At 39.8% G+C, this 22,504-nt stretch overlaps 1 protein-coding gene across 1 annotated transcript in view; it reads right to left on the reverse strand.

Annotated features, from left to right (window-relative positions):
* The window catches only part of ift172 (intraflagellar transport 172), a 54,774-nt gene that overhangs the window by 12,374 nt on the left and 19,896 nt on the right, over nt 1–22,504 (reverse strand). The window contains exons 21-35 of the mRNA XM_082505812.1: nt 21,777–21,854; nt 20,765–21,013; nt 19,337–19,415; nt 19,072–19,192; nt 18,453–18,597; nt 14,532–14,621; nt 14,273–14,370; nt 13,943–14,078; nt 12,312–12,428; nt 11,720–11,862; nt 11,127–11,220; nt 10,693–10,757; nt 9,313–9,493; nt 7,203–7,312; nt 3,595–3,724 (exon numbers count right to left, since the gene is read on the reverse strand). Of these exons, the coding sequence (XP_082361938.1) occupies nt 3,595–3,724; nt 7,203–7,312; nt 9,313–9,493; nt 10,693–10,757; nt 11,127–11,220; nt 11,720–11,862; nt 12,312–12,428; nt 13,943–14,078; nt 14,273–14,370; nt 14,532–14,621; nt 18,453–18,597; nt 19,072–19,192; nt 19,337–19,415; nt 20,765–21,013; nt 21,777–21,854 (1,836 nt within the window). The remainder of the gene's footprint in view (nt 1–3,594; nt 3,725–7,202; nt 7,313–9,312; nt 9,494–10,692; nt 10,758–11,126; nt 11,221–11,719; nt 11,863–12,311; nt 12,429–13,942; nt 14,079–14,272; nt 14,371–14,531; nt 14,622–18,452; nt 18,598–19,071; nt 19,193–19,336; nt 19,416–20,764; nt 21,014–21,776; nt 21,855–22,504) is intronic.

The following is a 22,504-nucleotide window of genomic DNA, read 5'->3' on the forward strand; positions in this document are numbered from 1 at the left end:
TTAATAATAATGAATTGCATTTATATAGCGCTTTTCAAGACCCTCAAAGCGCTTTACAATTCCACTATTCATTCACTCTCACATTCACACACTGGTGGAGGCAGCTACAGTTGTAGTCACAGCTGCCCTGGGGCAGACTGACAGAGGCGAGGCTGCCATATCGCGCCATCGGCCCCTCTGGCCATCACCAGTAGGTGGTAGGTGAAGTGTCTTGCCCAAGGACACAACGGCCAAGACAGACAGAGCTGGGGATCGAACCGGCAACCTTCCAGTTACAAGATGAGTTTCCCAACCCCCTTAACCACGGCCGCCCCCAAATTGATGTTATTCCACCAGTTTCTGAGCCACCGCAGTGTAAGAAATGGCATATATTTAAAAACTGCCTCTTATTACCACTGCTGTTTTGCCCTACCAGTACTGACACTGATGATGTCATACTTCGAGGGAGAAAGAGTTCAACTTCTTCAACTGTTTAGCTGATGACATTAAAAAGCTATTAACAGAGATCTTTGCAATGATGATAATATAAAATTGTCATGATCTGTCATCTCATATTAAATCCGTGACCCGCTCCTGCTTTTTTCACTTAAGAAATATTGCCAAACTCAGGACTATTGTCTCCACAACCGAGGTGCCACTTCACAAGCGCATGGCACAACACAGAAGAGCCACCTCCACAGGACAAGACTCAGCAGTCCATCTGCATCTTAAGGATAAAGGACACTCTTTCGAGGATGCCAATGTTCACATTTTGGACAGAGAGGACAGATGGTTTGAAAGAGGAGTGAAAGAAGCCATCTATGTCCACTGTGAGCGACCATCTTTGAACAGAGGCGGGGGTTTACGACACCAACTCTCTGCCATCTATAATCCAGTTTTGAGATCCCTTCCCAGACGCCTTAACGCCCACTCACATCCTGGGCCATCTGATCTCAGGAATTCGCATGATAAGGTGGGGCCAGGTTTCACAATGAACGCACCCGAAACTCTGGCTGATTGGGACCCACACCCAGTTTCACACCTTGGCTCAGGCGATTAGAGGATCATCAGGGGTCCTTTTGTCCCTCTGTGGGGGGTTACTCCCACTAGGTTTATATCTGGGACTCTCCACCATTTGACCTTAGAACTGAAGAAGCTTCTCGGATGAGAGGTGAAACGTCTTCAAGCAACTTAAAGAAGTCCAGACGCTTTTCTTTCCAAGCTCCTTTGACTACGATGACCTGGATGACTGAGAACCTTCACAGACAGCTTAAAACTCATCTGTTTAGACAGGCATTTGGGTAATGTTAATGCGTAATATGTTGTTTTATTTTATATTTATATTGTACTATTGCTTGTTTGATATGCTTTTATATTTCCTCTATGTTGCTATATTGTTTGTTTGACATGTCTTCATGTGAAGCACTTTGTAACAGCGTTTTCGTCTTAAAAAGTGCTATATAAATAAATTTTACTTACTTACTTACTATCTCAAAAAGCAATATAATGTCACCGTAATCATTATATAATCCATTTGATTCTGATTGTGGGGATAGTTGGTGATACATGAACTGACTTTGCTGTTTGTGTCTTGAAGAAAAAGTCTTTAATTCTTCTAATGCAATATTTCCAATACGGCTGTACCTTGTATTTCTATCTATTTTCATTCATAGTTAACTAGTTAATTTATAAATATATTATATAAATAGCACAAAATAAATGTCCACATTTCATTTTCACAGGTTTAAACAGAGAGTCCACAGTAATCTAATTTAAAAAGAAACAAAACACCATAAAGCAGGAAACGTGTCCCTTTTAAACCACATCTGTGTAATCTCTGATTTAGCACTTCTACATTTAAATAGACTAGAATCAGCTACTTCTGTGAGTCATTTGGCATGTTTGATAGCACTCACTTTCACCTATTAAATATAATGTGTCTTAAAAAAACAGATAATTGGAATAAAGGTCATTATGAAGCGCACTACAGGAAGGAATCAAAAATTCAAAACTTAAATCAGTGTATCGCCTGACTCATCTGTAATGCAGATGCAGCATTTTCTGACCTAATGAAACTCACTTGGGGAAAAAAACTACCTATTGATCTCTGTGATCTCTTCAAGACCGCTTCTTTACAATCACGGAGATTGACCATTCCCATTTCAAATAATCTGACCTCTGCACTTTAATCAATAACATGCAGTATGTGCTGCGTATCTTCATACTCACAGCAGAAATCACCTATTGATGTTGGTGACATGGTGACCTTTCGCCCTCCTCCACCTTTAGTGGTACTCTTGACTACAATTAAACATCTATTCTGTCCTTCACCCACTACAGAGCTTAAAGTAAAAGTGAAAAGTAATTACTGATGCTGTCTAAATATAAGATCTACAGTACGGCCATTAAAGGTCATGGTGGGAAGTTTTCTTTTATTTCTGGATTATTTTTGCAGAACCAGAGAATAAGTTACTGAATAATTTCCTTCTTTAGGGAAATAAACACTGTTTGAAATGGTTATAAATCACTGTCTGTAGTTTTATGTCATGAAAGTTCAAACAGTACAGCGATGCCAAAGATAAAACGAACACTCCAGGGAAAGCGGCTCAAAGGAAGACAGAGAAAACTATGAAGAGTGGACAGACCTTTGCAGAGACCTCAACCCTCGGCCGCAGCCTTGAAGCCAAACTGTCAACTTACTACAGATTGTGATTTATTTTAATTCAGACCGCCTTTTAAGATTTGACACAATGTAAGTAGATATTTTCGGCAGGTTGACAAATCGAGTTAATACTGTTAATCTATCTGAAAAGGGGATTCTCACATTCTGAGCTGCAGTAATGTTTTCATTTATGGCATTTCAAAATATGAATAAGGTTTCTGTATGCATCTAGGACAAAGATCTGAAAATAATTCATTTATCCTTTAGATGGTTTCGACCTTTTTGAGTGTTTGTGGTGAAAAAATAAATTTTGTGAATAATATTTAACTGCAAAAGCTTGTGATGACTGTTGTACTAGAAGGTTAAACCTCCCACTCACTATCTTAACCCCTTATGTCTAGTCTATCATATTTGTGTAGTTTTTTTTGTGAGTTTTCGAGACTTCTACATCAGCAGTGGGATTCCCCCCCCCGATAAAACCGAAATAAATTGCACAATACATCCATCCATCCATCCATCGATTTTCTTCCGCTTATCTGGCGACAGGTCGCGGGGGCAGCAGCGTAAGTAGAGAAGCCCAGACCTCCCTCTCTCTAGCCACCTTCTCTAGCTTCTCCAGGGGAACACTAAGGCGTTCCCAGGCTAGCCGTGAGATAGTGTTTCCAGCTTGTACTGAATCTGCCCCAGGGTCTCCTCACAATGTATATATATGTTTTTAATTCTATAAGACATTTTAATCTATATTCAGGGTAAGATCTTTTTAAATATGCCTAGGTTAAAGGCTAACGTTTTTTTCAAACCTGCCTCTCTAATAAACCCATAACAGACTTAAAAGCTCTTCTTTATTCAGTAGCAACTACACGTGTAAAAGACTTACTATTAATTTCATATTGTTAAAAAGAACTAATGATCATGTGAATTAACAGTTCTATGCAGTTGTTTTTCCTTTTTACCTTCATCCAACACTTTTCCATCAGCGCTGTGTTTGAGTCATCCTTAACCTTCAAGTAATACTCCACGGCCCGGGAATATTCACCCGACTGCTCCCACTCTCTCGCCTGCTCCAAGAAGCCCTCCACACCCCTGAAACCAACAGGCAATAAACTCTTTTTTTTTTTAATTAAAAAAATATTAAACATTTCACAATAGCTTTATTTATTTTCTATGTTATTTTACCAGTTCATAACAATCATGGCATAAAATAGTTAATGCTATAATAATAATAACCACCATTACTAAATGGTAAATTGACAGTTAATTGTGTCAATGCTAGGGTTCCCTTACAGTCGATTTACTCCGTACAACACATAAAGTATGGGATATCCCGCCCCTGTTTGTCCTGGCTGAAGAAATCTCTATTCACACCTTTAAGGCGGATGGCCTCAGACAACATGTATAGGGCCCTGTCTACACATATACCCTCTGCCATCACAATCAGCCCTCAGTTCTAACGCTCTTCACCTCGCTAAGAGCATATCTACTGGGTTGGGCTAGCTAGCTACTGCTAGTTAGCTCCATTGTCTGCTGGCATAAGTTAACCCAACTGCCTTGTTGGTGTTAGCCTTCACTCCACAGCTGGTGTGTAGGCTGCCCACGAAGTGCTAATTTCAAATCTTCCTGTGCAGCACTTTGCTTTGCGTTTTGGTATGGATATCAAACCAAAGAGAACAAAACTGAAATTTTCTGTTTGCCACTGTCTTCAGTGGTGCAGTTTCTCTTTGCATGATAGTGACCAGCAATGACGCGTGCCCCATTTGCCTGGGAATTGTCCAAGTTAGGAGAACGCTGACTGACCTGAAGTCTGTGTGCTTCTTCACACCCTGGAACGATGGGTGACTTTGCGGAGAAAATTCCAGAGGAGGTTAACAGTAACCGCATCTTGCATGCTAGCTACCGGTGGGAGCCTGGGCTGTTGCACCAGGGATCTTGGATTGGGAGAGTGTCGTTTTACAAGGTGGTGTCCACAGATGCTTCCCTAAGAGGGTGGGGAGTTCTGTCCGATGGCGCATCAGAGAGAGGGGTCTGGACACAGAGCTTCACAATGATGTAAGGCTGCTAGCTGTGTTCTTAGCTCAGGCATTTTTGTCCAGTTCTGAGGGGCCAACATTTCCTAGTCAGGATGGACAATTCAACAGTGGTCTCTTACATAAACAGGCAAGGAGGGAAACGCTCCCTTCCCCTGTTAAAGTGGTCTCGCTCTCTGCTATTATGGTGCAGTGTTCGATGTCTGTCTCTAAGAGCAACCCATGTTCCAGGCCATCTCAACCTGGGGCCAGACCTTCTCTCCAGACCTTCTCTCCATTCCAGTGAGGGAATGGAGGTTGCACCCCTTTGATATTGGCCCAGATACGGGATCTATTTGGCGAGGCAAGTAGATCTTTTTGCCTCCAGGGTGAACACTCACTACCTCATGTTCTTCTCCATAATCGACAGTGATTCACCCGTGGGCATAGATGCACTAGCACACCAATGGCCAGACGTGCTCCTCTATGCATTTCCCCAGTTGAAGTGATATCTCCAGTTCTTGATAGAGTGCATCGGCAGCACATCTCACTGATTTTTGTTGCCCCCCTGGTGGCCAACAAGGTCGTGGAATGCAGAGATAATCAGTCTACTAGCAGCAAGTCCTTGGCAGCTTCTTCTCTGTGGGGACCTCCTCTCTCAGGCAAGAGGAGAAGTGATTCATCTGCCCGGATCTATGGTGCCTTTATGGTTACCTACTGAGAGATCAAATTTGATAGCTAAGGGTCTGTCCCCATGCGTGGTCCTGTAGAGGCTTTTATGAATACAAATGGCAAGCCTTTGAGCAATGGTGCCAGGACGGGCACATTCCCCCAGTCCAGTGCTCTATTGTGGATGTTTTGACATTCCTGCAGGAGATGCTAGATACTGGCGGTCCAGTGTCTTTTCATGGGACTTGTGTTTGGTGCTTGAGGCCATTTGTGCCTCCCTTGAGTCTGTGGATATAAAATGTATTTAATATAAAACTGCATTGTTTTTCACTTTGGCTTCTGCAAAGTAAGTGGGTGACCTTCATGCTTTGTCTGTGCAGCTAGTTGGGCATCACCGCACACTTTTTTTTTTTCCGGTTCACTCGTTTGTACATTACAGCCCCTTCGGTGGCTCATACTGTCCTTTCAGCTGGGTCTACCACACACTAAGGTGGTGGTGGTCCAACTCCAGTTTGATGGATACTCTGCAGGGCGTGTATATATGTCCCATACTATATGTGTTGTACCATGTGAATCGACTGAAAGGGAACGAACAGTTATGTGTATAACTTTTGTTCTCTGAAGGAGAGGAACGAGTTACAACACAAGGTTGTCTCTGCGCAGCTTGGCTCGATGAAGAGTGGCTATCGAACTGAGAGAAGAGGCTGAGAGAAGGGGGTATATGTGCAGGCGGGGCCATACACATATCATCACAAATAATCAGCCTTAAAGGCATGAATAGAGGTTTCTTCAGTCAGGACATGCTGGAAAGCAATATCCCATTCTATATGTGTGTGTGCCTTATTCCTCAACTTCATGGAGCATAAATTATACACATAAATGTTCATTTTGTGTTGTTTTAGAATTTTGGATTTTTGGGTTAATATATCAGAGTTTTGGTTTATCTTTAGTTGTTTTTGTTTTTTTTACAGTATATTGCAAGTTTCAGTGCTTGATAAACGACCGAGTCTGGTTCCTGTTTGGATTTCTTTATCATTCCTGTAATGAGTTTTCTGTAGTATTAAGTTTAGTTTTTTTTTCTTTAATTTTCTTTTCTTCCCTCTCTATCGTGCAGTATTAGTTCCTTTGCCCTCCTCTGCCCTGTTAGTCTTCAGTGAATCCATGTTTTTCTCTGTCTGGAATGTACTCTACATTTTCGTATTATCCACAGCCTTTTCATCTCAATCACTTAATATATTTACTTGTCCTGTTAATAATCGGTCTTTGTCATTAGCTTCCATTTCATTAGAAATTAGAGATTAGAACTGTGTTCATCCTCTACAAGCTGCAGTTCCATCACAGCTTTGCAGATGGATGCAGTGGGAGATGAGAAGCTTTGCACTTATCTGAAGCCTGAGCTGTAAAGTCTGCAAGAATAATTCATTGTTTTCTCTCTTCAAACCCTCTTTTTCATCCGTTTCCATTGGTAACTTTTGATGTTTCCTCCCACAAGTCATTAAAGCGGGAGAAACGATGGGAGGAGGGTATGAGCTGCATTCTGCTGGTTTGCTGTCTAATGAGCTGTTCCTCATCGGGAGTTGAAATTTGGGAGTACACGTGAGGTGTTTTTTAAAAAAATGAGGAAAAAAGCATCAAACTGATTCGTTGTGCATAGATGCATTTCTGGTAATGTTCAAAATATGTTAAAAAATGTCCCACAAATAATCACGAGTCAAGTTGAAAGGCTTTTGACTTCAAATGTTGTAACTAGATATAGCTTCAGTGACGGATTTGGGTTTTCTTTAGTAGGACTGTGCTTCATCTTTTACTCTGCCATGTTAGACCTAAAATATTTGAACACCACAAGAAATGAAGGTCAGTGGTTACTTATTTTATGGGCTTAATCTCACCTGAGTCCTTTCTTGGAGGCCTCCCTCTCATACTCCTCTTGGAGCATGGAGAGTTTATTGGGGATATACTCTTTACAGATACGTATGGCATCACTCCACATGTCTACATCCTGAATTTAAAACAGACACGAAATCAATTAAATAACTGACTATCAGGCAGATTGTCAACATCTGAAAAATGAAAAAGGAATCCTGCAACTTTAGACATTTTTCACTAAATTGCAAAAAATTCTACAAATACTTTCTTGTCTTTTTTCTGTATCAGCGGCAGATTGACTACACTGGTTCACCTTATACCTAAAAAAATAGATCTTCTCCTACATTACTGGAAACTATTCTTCTTCAACAGTAACAATTTCCTGTGGGGTACCTCAGGGCTCCATTTTAGGTCCCGTCCCATTCTCTCTACACATGCTTACTTGGGGTCAAATAATCAGTAAACATAATATAATTTTTTGCTCCTAAGCTGACAACATGGAATTATATCTCCCCCTCAATGCCAACAAGTCCAGGCTGAATAGCATCATCAAATGCCTTGTGGACATTAAGAACTGGATGGCACAAAACTTCCTTCAGAAATTTTCTGTTTTGGCTCTGCCAATTCCTTTGTAAGTTTTTCTGATCAACTTGGAAATCTGTCCACTTATGTAAACCCTTAGGCCAAAACTCTTAGTGTGATATATGACTCTGGCTTTAGGTTTAACAAGCAAATTAACTCAGTGGTTAAAACAGCTTTTTTCATTTCTGTTCCATTTCAAAAGTTAGGTTTTCCTTTCTGTGAGAGATTGCAAAATTGTGTTCATGCTCGCATTTTCTGTTGTCTGGTGCTGGTAGGCTGTCCACAGGTATCTTAGGCTACGTTCACACTGCAGGTCTTAATGCTCAATTCCGATTTTTTGATCAAATCCGATTTTTTTGTCTGCTCGTTCACACTACAAATAAAATGCGTCAGCAAACGCGCTCTAGTGTGAACGCTCAAAGCGGCCCGCATGCGCAAAAGAAGATGTCACACACAACGCGCTCTGTTTAGACCCAGAGCAACAGTATTGTTTGACTGATGGCCCTTAATATAAAGACTTCGGACTTCACGTTTCCCAATTTTTGCTTTAAGTTATTTTGTTATTTACATAATAATGTAAATAACCTAATAATGATCCTTATTGCTGTTTAAGAGAGGAGCGGTGCTTCAAAGGATAGCTGCAGATTTCTGTCAGAATCTGCAGATTATACAGTACAAATAAAATGTTTACGTTGTCTTCCCAACAGTTTCACTGACATCTACACTGGATGGCCAGGAAGCGTTCGCGATGTCTTCTCTGGCGCTGATAATTGGCTTCAGTCTTGTGTCGGTGACGTAAAAGACGGATTTAATGCGACATGACCGTTCAAACAGCAGTCGCTTTCTAAAACATCGGATATGTATCGGATTCAGTACCACATACGAAAGTGACCCAGATGGGATTTGAAAATATCGGATTTGCGCCGTTCACACTGTCATAGCATGATCGGATATGGGTCGCATAGGGTCAAAAAAATCGGATTTGATGCGCTTTCGCCTGCAGTGTGAACGTAGCCTAAAAGAGAGGTCATATTACACATGTTTTAGCATCTCTCCACTGGATGCCAGTGAGGGTCGGAATCAGTTTCAAGATACTCCTGTTTGTATACAAGCCATTCATGGTTTGTCTCCTTAATACATCTATGACCTCTTACACCCCTATTAATCTCCCATGTCCCTCCAGTCAGGTGATTGGAATGCTTCTGACTGTCCCTAGCGCTAGATTTAACCTCAGAGGAGACTGGGCCTTCTGTGTGTTTGCCAGCAAACTGTGGAACAACTTTTCCCTCACATTCAAATCTGCTCCCTCCATTTGATCCTTTAAAACTAGACTTTTTACTCACTGACATTTGAGTGTGTCATTGGTCTTTGTATTTCCTGTGCTGTTTTCGGCCATGATTCTGTTTATCACCCACTAATATCTATTTTTTTCTTATTTCTTTATTTATTTCTATTCCCTTGTCTTTTTATCCACTCTATCTTTTGCACAGAACTTTGGGTAGTGTTTTTTTTTTAAAATGTGCTTTATAAATAAATTTGAGGTGGAGTTACCTTGTAGTATTTAACAGCTAGTTCAGGTCTCTGTGCTTGGAGCAGGAAGGCTTCAGCCTTCTTGAAATCATTCTCTTTAAAGCAGAACTTGGCTTGGCCAACCAGAACCTCAGACAGGCTCTCTGGATCGTGGCCCTCAGCCACCTGCTGTGCATTGGCCCAGTCCTGGTTGTGGACATACCTGGAACAGTTCACACACAAATACACACAGGAAATAAAATCCAAAAATAATCTGTTTTAAGATTAACGGAAACGATTTTTTAAATGTTTTTCATCAAGTACCAGAAAGGGGACTTTGAATAACTTCAGGTTCATAGAAATTTACTTACTTAAAGCTGTGGCTATCTGGGGGGCTGGACATTAATTTCAAGACATATCTGCTTTCAGTGGCTTAGGGAAGTAATGGCACTTCTCAAACTTAAACCTCAAATCTCTACATACTTTTGTGAACCGTTAAAACTGCTTTTACCTCTCTGACGACGAAGTCATAACCCTACCTCAATCCTATATCTTGGGGGAAAAAATGAAAAAAGTTAATTATTTTTGATGTGTCTGTTAGAATCACTATTCTCCTTCTTCCATGCCTGCTATCCTTGAAAGAGAAATTAAAAACAAAGACGATATTTTCTTTGCCCAGGGTTAGTGTTAACATTAGTGTTAGCATTGGGGTTGTCACTGATCATGGGTTACTCTCCATCATTCATGAATACTCACACACTCCCCAATTTGAATATTACCTAAAATGACTTAAGCATGTGCGTACAAGAATCATTGCTGCGCAGTGCTGTGTGGCTGGCTGTGGTGTAACTTCACTATGTCTATTTTTAGAAAGCTATACATACTTAGTATTTCTACTGCTGATTGCTATGCAGGCTGTTTCCTCAGTTAACTTTCTGCTAACACTTTAGATTAGGCTTTAATTATCTTGCTATAAACATGCTTATTAGTAGCCTGTTTACTCTTTATTAGTCATTGCAAACCACTTACTAATGACTTGGGCTGCATGGTCCTATTATACCCTTATCAGACATTTAATTAAGAGCTAATTAATGGTTAATATATGTAGCGTAATTTAAAGTATTACCAACTTATCAAATGATTTTGATGAGGCTTGGTTGTTTAGTTCAATTATGGAAGAAAGAACCCCTTAAAAGAGATATGTGATTAGTGAAACTAAGCACATTTGGACTTTTTTTAATGACATGAGAAAGTTTAAAAATTGAAGTATTCCAATAATTATATTAACCAAAATTGTCCTTAAACATTAAGCTTCAAACTGAGCCTGAAACTGATATAAATCTGCTCCTCACTGATGCTGATCAGCTGGCAGTAATGATGGGCTCAAAGTGTGAGCACAACATCATCACCTCCAGTACTCACATCAACACAGCTTCTTTGGGTTTTCCTGCTTTGATGAACTCTGCCTCGGCTTCAGTGAACTTCCCCTGTAAGATGAAACCATGAAAAAATTCAGGATTAACACGACTTAATGTGTGCAGCATGCAGTGAGTTCAAGATTCTCAGTAACAGAAATTACGAACAATAACTCAGTGAGTTAGTTCACAGAAACAGCAGCAGCAGGTTTATTGTTATTCTCATATGAGCTGACTATGCTGGGCAATAAAAAGAAAAAAAAATCACATATTGATGTGCTTGGTCTGGTTGAATAAAGAAGACAGAGAATAAATTTGGCATGAAGCAGTTTTGTAGGAGGAAAACTGAAAAGTCTTCATGTGGGTAGTTGTAGCAACTTTTTTGAAAGTGTATAGAAAGAGCAGAAAACTGACTGTGTGGTAAAACTGTGATGGATTTACCTCATCTTCCAGGTACAGTGCATGCTTGAGGTGGATCTCAGGAATCTTCTCCTTACATGCAAGGCGGGCCAAGTCAAAGGCAAAGTCAAATGAGCTGGAGAGAACATGAGGACAGTCTCTGTTTATGTCACATATAAGAGATCTGGCACTCAAAGGATTTTTAGTAGAAATCTATGAGATAAGTGTGTATGCATGTGTAAACCTCTAATTGATATCATAGTAAGTAATTAGAAATGTGGATTTGACTGAGGATACATGCACGTTTTGTCCCTGTGACCACAAAAGCCAAATATATAGCTTTCTCCCCATTAATTTATACACGGTCTGGGAATTAAAAGCACAAATAACTTTATAAGATGGTTACTAAGTGACCTTGCTCATTTCCTTTTTAGGAAGGAAACAATTGATCACGTTTTACCGTTAGGATTTCCTTTCAGACAGTACAACAGATAAAAGATTCTGAATGAGTGTCAAACTTGTTTTAAAGCTCTGCAAAAGGTTTATCATATTTTAAGCAAATAAAATGAAACTCAGTATGTGAGTAAATTGAACTTAGATAATTATTTGGGTCTTTGTGTTGTGATAATGCTCACGATTTATTTGAAGCAGACTTGATGGCGTACTCCAGCAGGCCAAACTTGTTTAGCAGCTTAACAGCTGCCTCTCCTCCCAGACTCCGGGCCCACAGGTAGGCCACCTGCTTCTGCGCATCAGCACCTCCGTGGCTTTTTGCCACCTGACGAACACACAAACACATTAAAAAAAATCATTACACCAGGCCTTCACTCCTGTGGCTCCCTAACCCCCTTACAACACATAATCCCGGGGAGAAACATTTGAAAGAAGCTATAAAGCTGTGGTGCATTCCCAACGAAACTACAGCAATAAACAGAGAGCCACACACCTGTAACAATGCTGTGGACATGAAACCCAGTAACAACAAGTCAAGCCGTCCTATTCTGCATTTAGCATCAGGAATAAACATTATAATATATGCAATCTACAGTATATGCTTTAACCTAAAACAATTACAACAACAGATAACAGCTGATATAAGCAGAGTGTGAGGTGTAAACATTTGCTGCGTGGGACGACGTTCTAGACTTTACTGCTCTCTGCCATATCTTATAAATGTAATGAGATTAAACACAAGTGAACAAAACAAAACAAATGTGGCGTTTGTACCCTGTACGCATCCTCCCACATATCATTGACACTGTACATGTGGACCGCAGCCTTCCACTCTTCAGCCTCCATGAAGTGGTATTCCGCCTCCGAGAACCTCGATTCAGCCTCCAGCTCCTGCAAACAGCACATTTATCATCACCGTCCCTTACCATAACTTATGTATCACATACCGGCAGGCTCAACCAAACCACACAGCCCATTAAGGGTCGTTGAATTAGAGCTAGAATAGAATGTAGAGGAAGAATTAATGCCCCAAAGTTTGCGACACTGTGAAAAAAAAAGTTAGAAAATTGGTCCCAAAAATGAACAGATTCAGTAATGAAAAAGAAATCTAGAGCTCAGAGACTCAGTTTGAAAGCGATTATGTCGGGACATGATTAAAAGACTTTAAAATTTGTCTGTACAGTGATCTGTTGAACTTCACAATTCAGGAAAATGTTGAATAAATTATTGTTTGAGTTTAAACTGCTGCAAGGCATTTCTCCCAAGACAGCTGGACAGCTACAAACATTAGAAACAGAGAGTGGTCTCAGACACAGACCTCCCAATAAAAACCTCACACGGCTCTAGAACTGCAGCAGTTTCTGAGCCCGTGAGAGCTCTTCTGATGAGAAGCCCCAACCAGTCGTGCCTGCGTAAATGCTGAGCTGTGAAGTAATGACATGAACCAAAACGCAACCCTTCTCTCACTTTTAAACTGGTTTCAGATGAGCAGGAAGGATCTGAAGACATTGTTTTTGTTGCTCACATTCTTGGAGTTATGTTCCTCATCTCCAAGTAATTAAACAAGAAAAATAAGCAGATGAACTGCCACAAAAAAAACTTTGCTTTACAGTATAAACACTGTCACTGCAGTTTAATCCTATTTATCTTTCATAGCACGGAAAGAGAGAACAAATTATACCTGTCTTAAAGTCCTGCATTAGTGCTCTGGTACTTTCAGTGTATGAACCAGTACAATAAGCAGAAAAAAGGCAGCTTTTAGTTTCTGTGCTCTAACTGTTGGAGTAACTGAGAGCAGCTAGAAGTAAAGCTACCACTTCACCCAGTATTTTAAATAAGCAAGGTTTATAGACAGTGTTTATGTGACTGTATTTAGTTATTCTGTTGCATTATTTTATTTTATTTGACTGTTTTATTACATAAACAAAAATTTTTGTTTACTTTATTTACTACTTTTATTTGATTCATTTCTATTTAGTGTGCTCATATTATTCAGTCTGTTCAACATTATTTTATGTTATCTTATTAAACTATTCCTTATTTCTGTCATTTATTCATATGGTGACAAAGGTGGATGCTCATATAGAAGAATACCAACATTGTAGTTCCTCTAGCAGCCACTTGAAGCTGGCTCGAAAAGCTTAAAGAGGAAATAAGCATGTTTACAGTCTGGTACAAAACAAAGGTTTTAACATGCATCCATTTGCAAATCTATAGATGCATGAGGCAATTTGCAAATATGTGTGAAGAGAGTTGTTTTACACAGTTAGCATGCCCATCACCCGAACTCAGGCTCGGTTCGGGTCACAGTTAGATTTATTTGATTGTAACATGTTAAATCTGTAGGGCTTAACTCTAGGAGTAAAAACACTGTCGTTAGATTGTCACTGCAGTGTGGTGTGTACCTTGGCTAGGTGGACATGGGTCTCAGTCAGCAGGTCAGGGTGATGTTTGGCTACCAAACGAATGACATCGTCAAACATCCGGTTCTTCTTGTACATGGTGATGGCAAGGTCAGGCTGCTTCACTGTAGCAAACAGCCTGCATGTGTAAAAGGGGAAAGAGGGCTTTTTAAAACACTTCAGGTCTAAAATACTACGCCCAGACTTTTTCTCCTGCTGTTTTCAAGGTCAGAGATTAACTCAAATGGTGTCATGGTAGTTTGTCTCCCACCAGCTCGACTCCAGCAGACAATGACGTGACAAATTCGTGTAAATATGGAGATTTGTATTTACCTCTCGGCCTCCTTGAACTTCCCATCTCTCTCCAGCTCCTGAGCTCTGCTGATGTACAGAGCCATAACCTCCTCCTCCGTCATACACTTCACTGCCAGCTTTATAAGAAAAAGAATATTAAAAACACGACCTTAAATATTACATTTCTTAATTAATCCCACATTAGATTCTTAAATATCTATTCCAGGGAGATTTTCTTTAAAAGGACTCTGGAAAACACAGAATATTTAAAACTATGCTGTAATGTGTCCGTGCTGACCTTGTGAGCCTCCTCCCAATGCCCTGCTGCGGTGTACATCTCTACAGCATCTTTAATGTGACCTCCTTTCACAAACAGATGTTCTGCCATCTACAGGTCAATAAAAAAATAACAAAACACACAGAAAATACAGAATGTCACATTAAAAAAAATTATATATTACATTACTTATACAGAGCCCATTCTGAGAGTTTAATCCAGATTATTTTTGCAGCTGAAATCTGCATATTCCCCCCCTAACCTAATCACAAAGTTACCATTTTCAAAATGGGACAGCTTTAAGGATACTCTCATTGAATATATGTGTGTGGGCATGCCTGCCAGTGCAAAACAAGCAGATTGTGGGTTCAGCTAAACAACATGAGTGATATATTAAAGTCATCTGTCACAAAGGCAATAATAAAATCTTGCCCAGCTATCTTGATAAGAAACTGTTTGAGGTTTAGCGAAACACAGTAATTATATTTTCTAAGTTAGAACTTTTTGGCTGGCTCTTTTTTTATTCTCCAAACCTCTTCAAAGACCTGTTTGAGGATAAAACTTGATTTTAGGTGATTATATTAGAGTGTTAACTAGCCATCCAGAGCCTGTCGGAGAAAAAGCAATGGGCGCAGAGTAGATCACTTCCAGAGTGGATGCACCTTTAAGATTAGGGTATGGAGCTTACTGATGTTGGCTTATTTTCGGGATAAGAGGCTTTGGAGTGCATTAATGTCAATCACAAAGAAACCTGTGTGTGTGAGTCCCCTCCCCCTACACACAGAGTGGATCAGGCAGCAGTTACTACAAATGTTTATATTCCTCTCTGTATTTAATTATTAGTTATTATTAATCACCGGCTCTCTTCCACAGTGTGTGTTTGTCCCGTCTATCTCCCCTCACCTCCAAAGCGGCAGATGAGCTTGCTCATAGGGAGTCATATGATTGTTGTGGTTTTCTCTGTATTATTCTGGGGTCTTTACCTTACAGTATAAAGCACCTTGAGGCAACTGTTGTTGTGATTTGGTGCTATATAAATAAAATTGAATTGCATTTAAAAAAATGTCGGGGGAACACTAGTAACAGAGAAAGCATGTAGCCAAAATATGTGAAACTCTCATCTAAATGAACTAAAACTTAGCAGCGCACTTTGTTTAGGTTCTCTGCAATAAGACCACCAAGTCGGAACCAGACTGGGACAGATGGTATATGACATGTTTGTATTTATTTGTTTTGTTGCATCTCTGCATGTTTTTGTTTATTATATAGTTTTATGTGATCTGCCTAGGGACTGAGGATGTGAATTAGGAGTATAGATAAAATCTGCCGTGTTTACATCTCATATTTTCTTACACTGCTGTCCATTAATGTGCACTGCCCCTGTTAAATAAAGACAAGACTGGAAACTTTGAATGAATACATCAAACTATGAAAAAACTCAACTTAATTTTAATTCAGATTGCAGAGGCCTTACTCTCGTTGTTCATACCTGAGGAGGTGAGAATAGAAGTGATATATGCAGAGACTTGCACAGAGTTCACCACACTCCAAAGGCTGCTTTTTTATCTGCACTAGCTAAGGATATGCAATTTGTGAAACCAAATTCTAATTATACTTATTCTGGTGGTAGACTTTTTCAATGTTGCAACTCGTGAGTTTGGTTGTAAACAAATACTGATCTAGAAAGGCTCGTGTAGGACTGTGCCATTACATGAAACATGTAATTACAACAGTGTAATATCAGACCTACTGAATAACACTGTTTTTTTTGTTGTTGTTGTTGTAAACTCTGCTGCTGGTTGCCAGTTTATGTTGTGACCAGTGATCTGACTCTTAACACACAGTAGAGACTAAGAGAGTGAATGAAGCAATTAAAATTTTATCGCATTTTAAAAAGTATAATATAATGAAAAAAAATCCCGCTACTTTACAGTGAACAGACTTTTGCTACATAAAGCCAGATACTCATAGAATCAGTCTGTAATAAAAGTCGCTTCAGTACAACAAACAGATGAGCTGGTTGTTTGCCATTCTGATTAAAAAGTGTTTAGTCACTGTTTTTCCAGGATACTTTCTCTATAGCTACAGCAGGTGCGTGCGCTTCATTGTTTATAGCTTGCACTGAAATTCACTTTCCTGCAACAACTACCCCCCAACTTGGAGAGCAAAGAGCTTGTTATCTTAATTACTTTCTGTGAATATGCCCATGGAGCAATCTGACTGAAATAGGCTGCTATTTTCAGAGCCTGGCAGTCTGTGGAGGCCGTTTGGCTCAGCTGAGCTCATCAGAATAAGCACAGCACACTGCGCTTCGCCACCATCATCTCGCTTCCTTTTCTTTGTATTCGTACCAGATTGCTCTCGTTATCGTTTTCTTTTCAACAGTCGTGTTTTTTGTGGTATTGGGGCAACTTTTAAAAGTATTGTTACAACTACCAAACTTGTCCTTATTGCCAAAGCACCCTGGAGCAAACATGGGTTACAGTGTCCACAGAGACTGCAGTAAAGTGAAAACTGGCCACCGTGCATGTGTGTGGGTGTGTGTACGTGTCCACATGAGATGAGTGGAAATTAACTGCCAGTGGCAAAATGTCACAGCCTCCTTCATTTAGCCAAGCCTGTACAGTATTTTTATGAGGTACATATATAACACAAGTGAAAGTGTAACACTGACTCAGTTCAAAGTATGTAACCAGCACAAATATTTAAAAATGCAGTTTCTCGTTTACACGCATTTGAAACGATCTGTAGTCGTGTTTTGCTTTCTTTTTTGTTCCACTGTTCACCAGTTTCTTACTTTGCCATCTGTCTACTGCTGTGTAGAGCAGATTTATCTTTTTCAGTTAAAACACCTTGCCAGTGCTATCCCCTGAGCAAAACCTTGTTGAAATGACATTGAAAAGATGACTTTTCCGGACGTCTGAACAATGTTGATATTTGGTTGTAAAGTGAAAGGTGAACATGTTTCACGTTTTAGCCAACTTTTCCTGGCAGTTCTGCTGTTATCCTAGAGGTGCTCTGGAGGAGATGCCGGGGTTTCAGAGCTGGAGCTTAATGGAGAGCTGTGAGGAGGAAATATGAACTATGTGTTCAGCTATCATTGCGGAGAATGTGAGATTTTTGGAAAATCAAATGGGCGAGTTTTGCTGAACTGTCTTTTAGTTCCAGTGAATGGAACTCAATGTTTCAGCATACCAAGATATTTGGAAAATTTCATGCTCCCAGATTTTGGTAAACAGTTTGGGGATGCTCACTTCCTGTTTCAACATGACTGTGCACCACTGCACAAATCAAGGTACCTAAAGATATGGACGAACGTGTTTGTCATGGAAGAACTTGACTGGCCTGCATGGTTTCCTGTCCTCAACCCAAGAGAAACACCTTTGGGATGAATTAGACACAAGACTGTAAACCGGGACTTCTTTCCAAAACACCAGTAAGTGACCTCACAAATGTATTTATGGAAGAAAGGTCAAAAAGTCCCTTAAACACACTTCTAAACTTAATGAAAAGTCTTCCCAGAGGAGGTGGAGTTGTTATAGCTGCAAAGGGTGGGCTGACATCTTATTGAACCCTATGGATGGAATGGGATGTGTGAAAGCAGACAAGCATGTAAGTGCTACCGTCTCATATTATGTATAAAAAATACATTTAAACCTCAGTTCATCATTTATATCACGAAAAGAATAGTTTATATCAGACATTTTTAAAAAGTTATATTTACATCTGTAGCTTATTTTCATCTTACCCTTAAACATTCCCACAATTTAATAAAAGTCCAACATATAATCTATTATACAATAAAGACAAAAACTTGTACTTTTTGATGCCTTCCTTTTCACTGATCTGAAAGAAAACATGTTGTGGCTATACCTTCACCTGTTTTTGTTTTTCATTTAGGTTTTCCTCTTTACCTCCTACCTCAGTCCTCCTGTCTCTCACCTCATAGTCCTGCATGGAGGCGTAGTGTTGAGCTATCTTCACATAGTATTTTGCTGATGACGAATCCTCCTGTAACTCCAGGATGTGGACTGCTTTCTTCCACTGGCGAGCTGCGATGGCTGCCTCGATCGCTTTAAGAGAACAGCTGCATGGAAGACCATATGAACACGTTAATTGTTCAGATAGCAAGAGTCAGCATTAAAATGCAGATTGTGTTGGTAATACTAGTTGCATTTTTTAACTATTCTGCAGAGAGAGAACTTATAGTTAGCTTATAGCTATCTGAAATAGTGCCTGAAACTTTACTAACTATATTTAAAAGTAGTATTTTTAACGTCTTTGTTTCTGTAGAGACTTGTAGCCAAGTCAAAATTCAGTTTCAGACGCGTCTCTAAGTTCTTTCTGAGCTCTGACTACCTGTCTTATTTGGGATTTTGGGGCATTGGTATAGCGATTTTTTTAAATCTCATCTCTCCATTATCCTGGTGATGATTTTAAAGAATTGTTGGCCATCACTGTTGGACTGTTTTTCAAGTGTCATCTTTCTGCCTCTCCATCTGTCCTTATCTTTGTCTCTCCAGTCCTCTCCCTCCATCCATCCCTCCTCTACTCTACATACCCTGCTTCAATGAAGTGGTTGATGGCAGCGTCCATCTGTTTCTGCTGGACGAGGTAGTCTCCCCAGGACTCCTCCAGTTTCACCACCTCAGCGGGGAAGGTTATGCGAGCCAGCTCTACCGCTACAGGAAACAGGAAGGAGAAACTTTCTTACCAGAAAAGTTACAATTGACTTGATTTAGCTTAAACCTACCATCTAAAATTGTACAAAACATTGTAGAAGTTATCAAATGGTATATGCAGTCTAAGCTATCTAACTGTTTTACCTTTCCTGAAGGCACCTCCTTTACAGTAGCACTCCAGCGCTCTCTGGTTGTTCCTGATCTTCTCATACAGATCTCCTGCCTGGTCAGAAGAGATGACATACATTTTGCTGTCAATTGTCTTTCAACTTAGGGTCATATGGGGCTGAAGCATATCCCAGCTGTCAATCGACGAGAGATCTGGACAAGGCCATCAACTCCAGCAGCCAATTATCAGTTAAGCTGACATTCATGTCACTGGACTGTGAAGCCAGAGCACCTGGAAAGGACCCAGGAAGGCACAGAATTTGCTACTTATAATCAGGAGGTTTGAACTCTGTGACTCTGTTAACTGCCACACACCACTATGGAAATCAAATATTTCAAATATTTATATCAGATATTTATAATTGTTTCAAAATTTGACCTTATAGCCAGTAACATATTGAAACAATGGTGTGCAGCCAATCAGAAGACAGCTGTCTAAAAGAAAGAGAGCTGTGTGGGGCTATATCACGGCCCATTACAAGATGAATTGTAAAGTTACTTTAGTATAGTTTAGTAATGAAAACATGGAATGTCAAATGAGAATAATGTTTGTTGGTGTAATTAGAAGAAAGATGTTCCGATGTTCTTGGAACAGTGACTACTATCACTTTTAAATGTCTTTAGAAAGTTTGTTTTCTTATTGTGGATTTAAACACAGGTATCGATATACTCCTGGCCACTAACTGTGAATTTGGCTGAGGCTGTGTGAACTAAAGCTGCCAATTACACCGTGCTACATTTTAATTAGTTACCTCAGTTTTTTGTTTGTTTTAATGGACTGAGTGGGAACATTTTGTCCCTGTATTTCTCTGCTGCTAGGTATTTCATGATTCAAACAACATGATACCTGAATCAGATATTTGTTCCAGCTAAATATTTTCTTGCGTTTCTCCATCTGTGACTACCCTCAATTAAACATGTTCAACTCTTTCAACCTATAATTATTCTTACTTTTAAAAGGATACACACAATTCAAATGCTAACTCAGTGGGTTTTCTAACAATAAAATGCAATGAAGAATAGTGGCACTTTGTAAAATACAGAGAAGTTTTATTTTAGCTACTGCAAGTTAAATTGTAATCACCAACTTCCATATCTAATTCCAGACACCGAAACTGATTAGAACACAAAATATCAGGTTACAAAATTTGCTTTGAGGATCCAGTCTCCTTTTCCAAGCCTCTTTCCCACCTGTTACATAAACACAGATGGCTAGAGGAAAAGAAGTGAGCTTTTAGACAAAAAAAAAAAAGAAAAAGCACACAGAGAAAAACAGGCAGATGGAGGGAGACAGAGTTCAAAACTGAAAATAACAAAGAACACTTGTTCCGGCATTGAAGCTGAGGCGAGGAGAGATGGGCTCAGAGAAGCGGGAAACACAGGAGGAAGAAATGATCCACTCACTCTCTCGTAAAACTCTCCCTTGATGAGACTGGCAGCAATGCGGTCGACGGTCTCGCTGCTGTTGGTGATCTCCGACTGGCTCATGGCGAGGCGAGCGGCCTTAGCTGGCAGCCCTGCTTTCAGGTAGAGGTTTATGGCACCCTGGAAGTCTCCCTCGCTCTCCCTCACCTCGCCGGCCCTGTCTTCCTGACCCGTCTCCATCAGCCACCGGTAACGGTTTTCACGCAAGGTGTCGAGCTCTGGGTAGCCCTGCAGTTATTTTGCATTTAGAGTTCAACCAAACAGTTATCCTGTCCACAGATAACTAACCAACAACACTCTTGTGGTTGACAGCAGGTGTACATTGTAATTTGGTAATCCAAATTCTCTGAGAGGTAACGAGACTCCTGCCTCTGCTGTGGGTTCTGTTTTCAGAAAATGAAGCTCATAAGGACACTCGCTGTTCACCCACAGGCCTTTTCAGATTTGATAAAGTGAGTATTATAAAATAGTGTATGCAGGGAATAGATCTAAGCAAGACAAAGGCATAAATGGGCTAAATTATTTTGTTTTTAGAAATGCTATTTTAGGCAATTAAGAAGCCTGTGCTTGTCATATGAGAAGGCTGTCTGTTTACACATTTTGGGTTTTCCTCTGTCTTTTCCGATTTAAACTTACTGTAGCTTTATATACTTTATTAAGCAATAAATAATTTCCCTTTTTTTCTGTCTCTTGGGGAATGCATTAGATAGGGCATCAATCCTTAAAATCCCCCATAATATAAAATGTAATAAATATATAAATAGAATATGTGGAGCTACCCACTGTGCTGACCTTTCCCAAATAAAGAGGCAGTAAAAAACTAGCTTTTGGCTTTTATTCTGTAATATAAATATGATAAATAAATATTTAAAATGTGCTGAAATCAAAGTAATCAATATAAATACGCTACCTCGAGCTGATTTGCGACCACGTAAAATGACTTGATCAAATATTATCAGTAATTGCGTGTGATTCAATTCCCTTTTTTTACCTTGGCTTCGGCTACAGCAATGCAGTCATCCCACATGTGGAGCTCTTGGTACATCTCTATGGCTTCTTCGATGGCATTCTGCACAGCAAAAACAAAACAAACAAAAGCCAAACGTTGGACTTTATTCTCCAAAAATCTAGTATTAAGGATGCAGAGCTGGGTTTATTTATTCAGTTCATTTTATTCCAAGACTTTACCAATCTCAAGTGTTTGGTAAAAGACTAAAATGACTTGCCACTGCAGCCCTCACAGGGATTTGTTGGTTACCATCTTGTAAGGTAAACAATACTTTTAGCAGTGAAAGCATCTCTGTGTTGCTTGTCCTTCCCATTCTTACATGGGGAAGAAATTATTAATCTCTAGTTTGTGGCTGCTTGTTGCTCCTAAGCCATATTTTACTGTGTTGAATCCCTCTTATAGCAGGTGACAGCATTTATGTGTGCTTGTGTATCTGCATTGTTCACTGTCATCACAAGTGAAACTGAGCTGTTTATGTTCGAGTTGGAGCTAATAAATTGTGAAGGGTTACTTTAACTGAAGGAGAGGAGACTTCAGAACACACTGAGTCTATACAAGTATCATCAGAGCTATGAAAGCAAGAAAACGTGTGTGTGTATAAAGGGACACCGTATTACTGACTAAATTAACATTATATAGCAAGCTAGAAACAGTTAGTCTGTTAATATTTTGAGCTTTATATTAAAGTGGTCTATTTTTTGCTAATCTGT

Source organism: Aulonocara stuartgranti, assembly GCF_965226115.1.
Source record: "Aulonocara stuartgranti genome assembly, chromosome: 15".
Classification (NCBI taxonomy): domain Eukaryota; kingdom Metazoa; phylum Chordata; class Actinopteri; order Cichliformes; family Cichlidae; genus Aulonocara; species Aulonocara stuartgranti.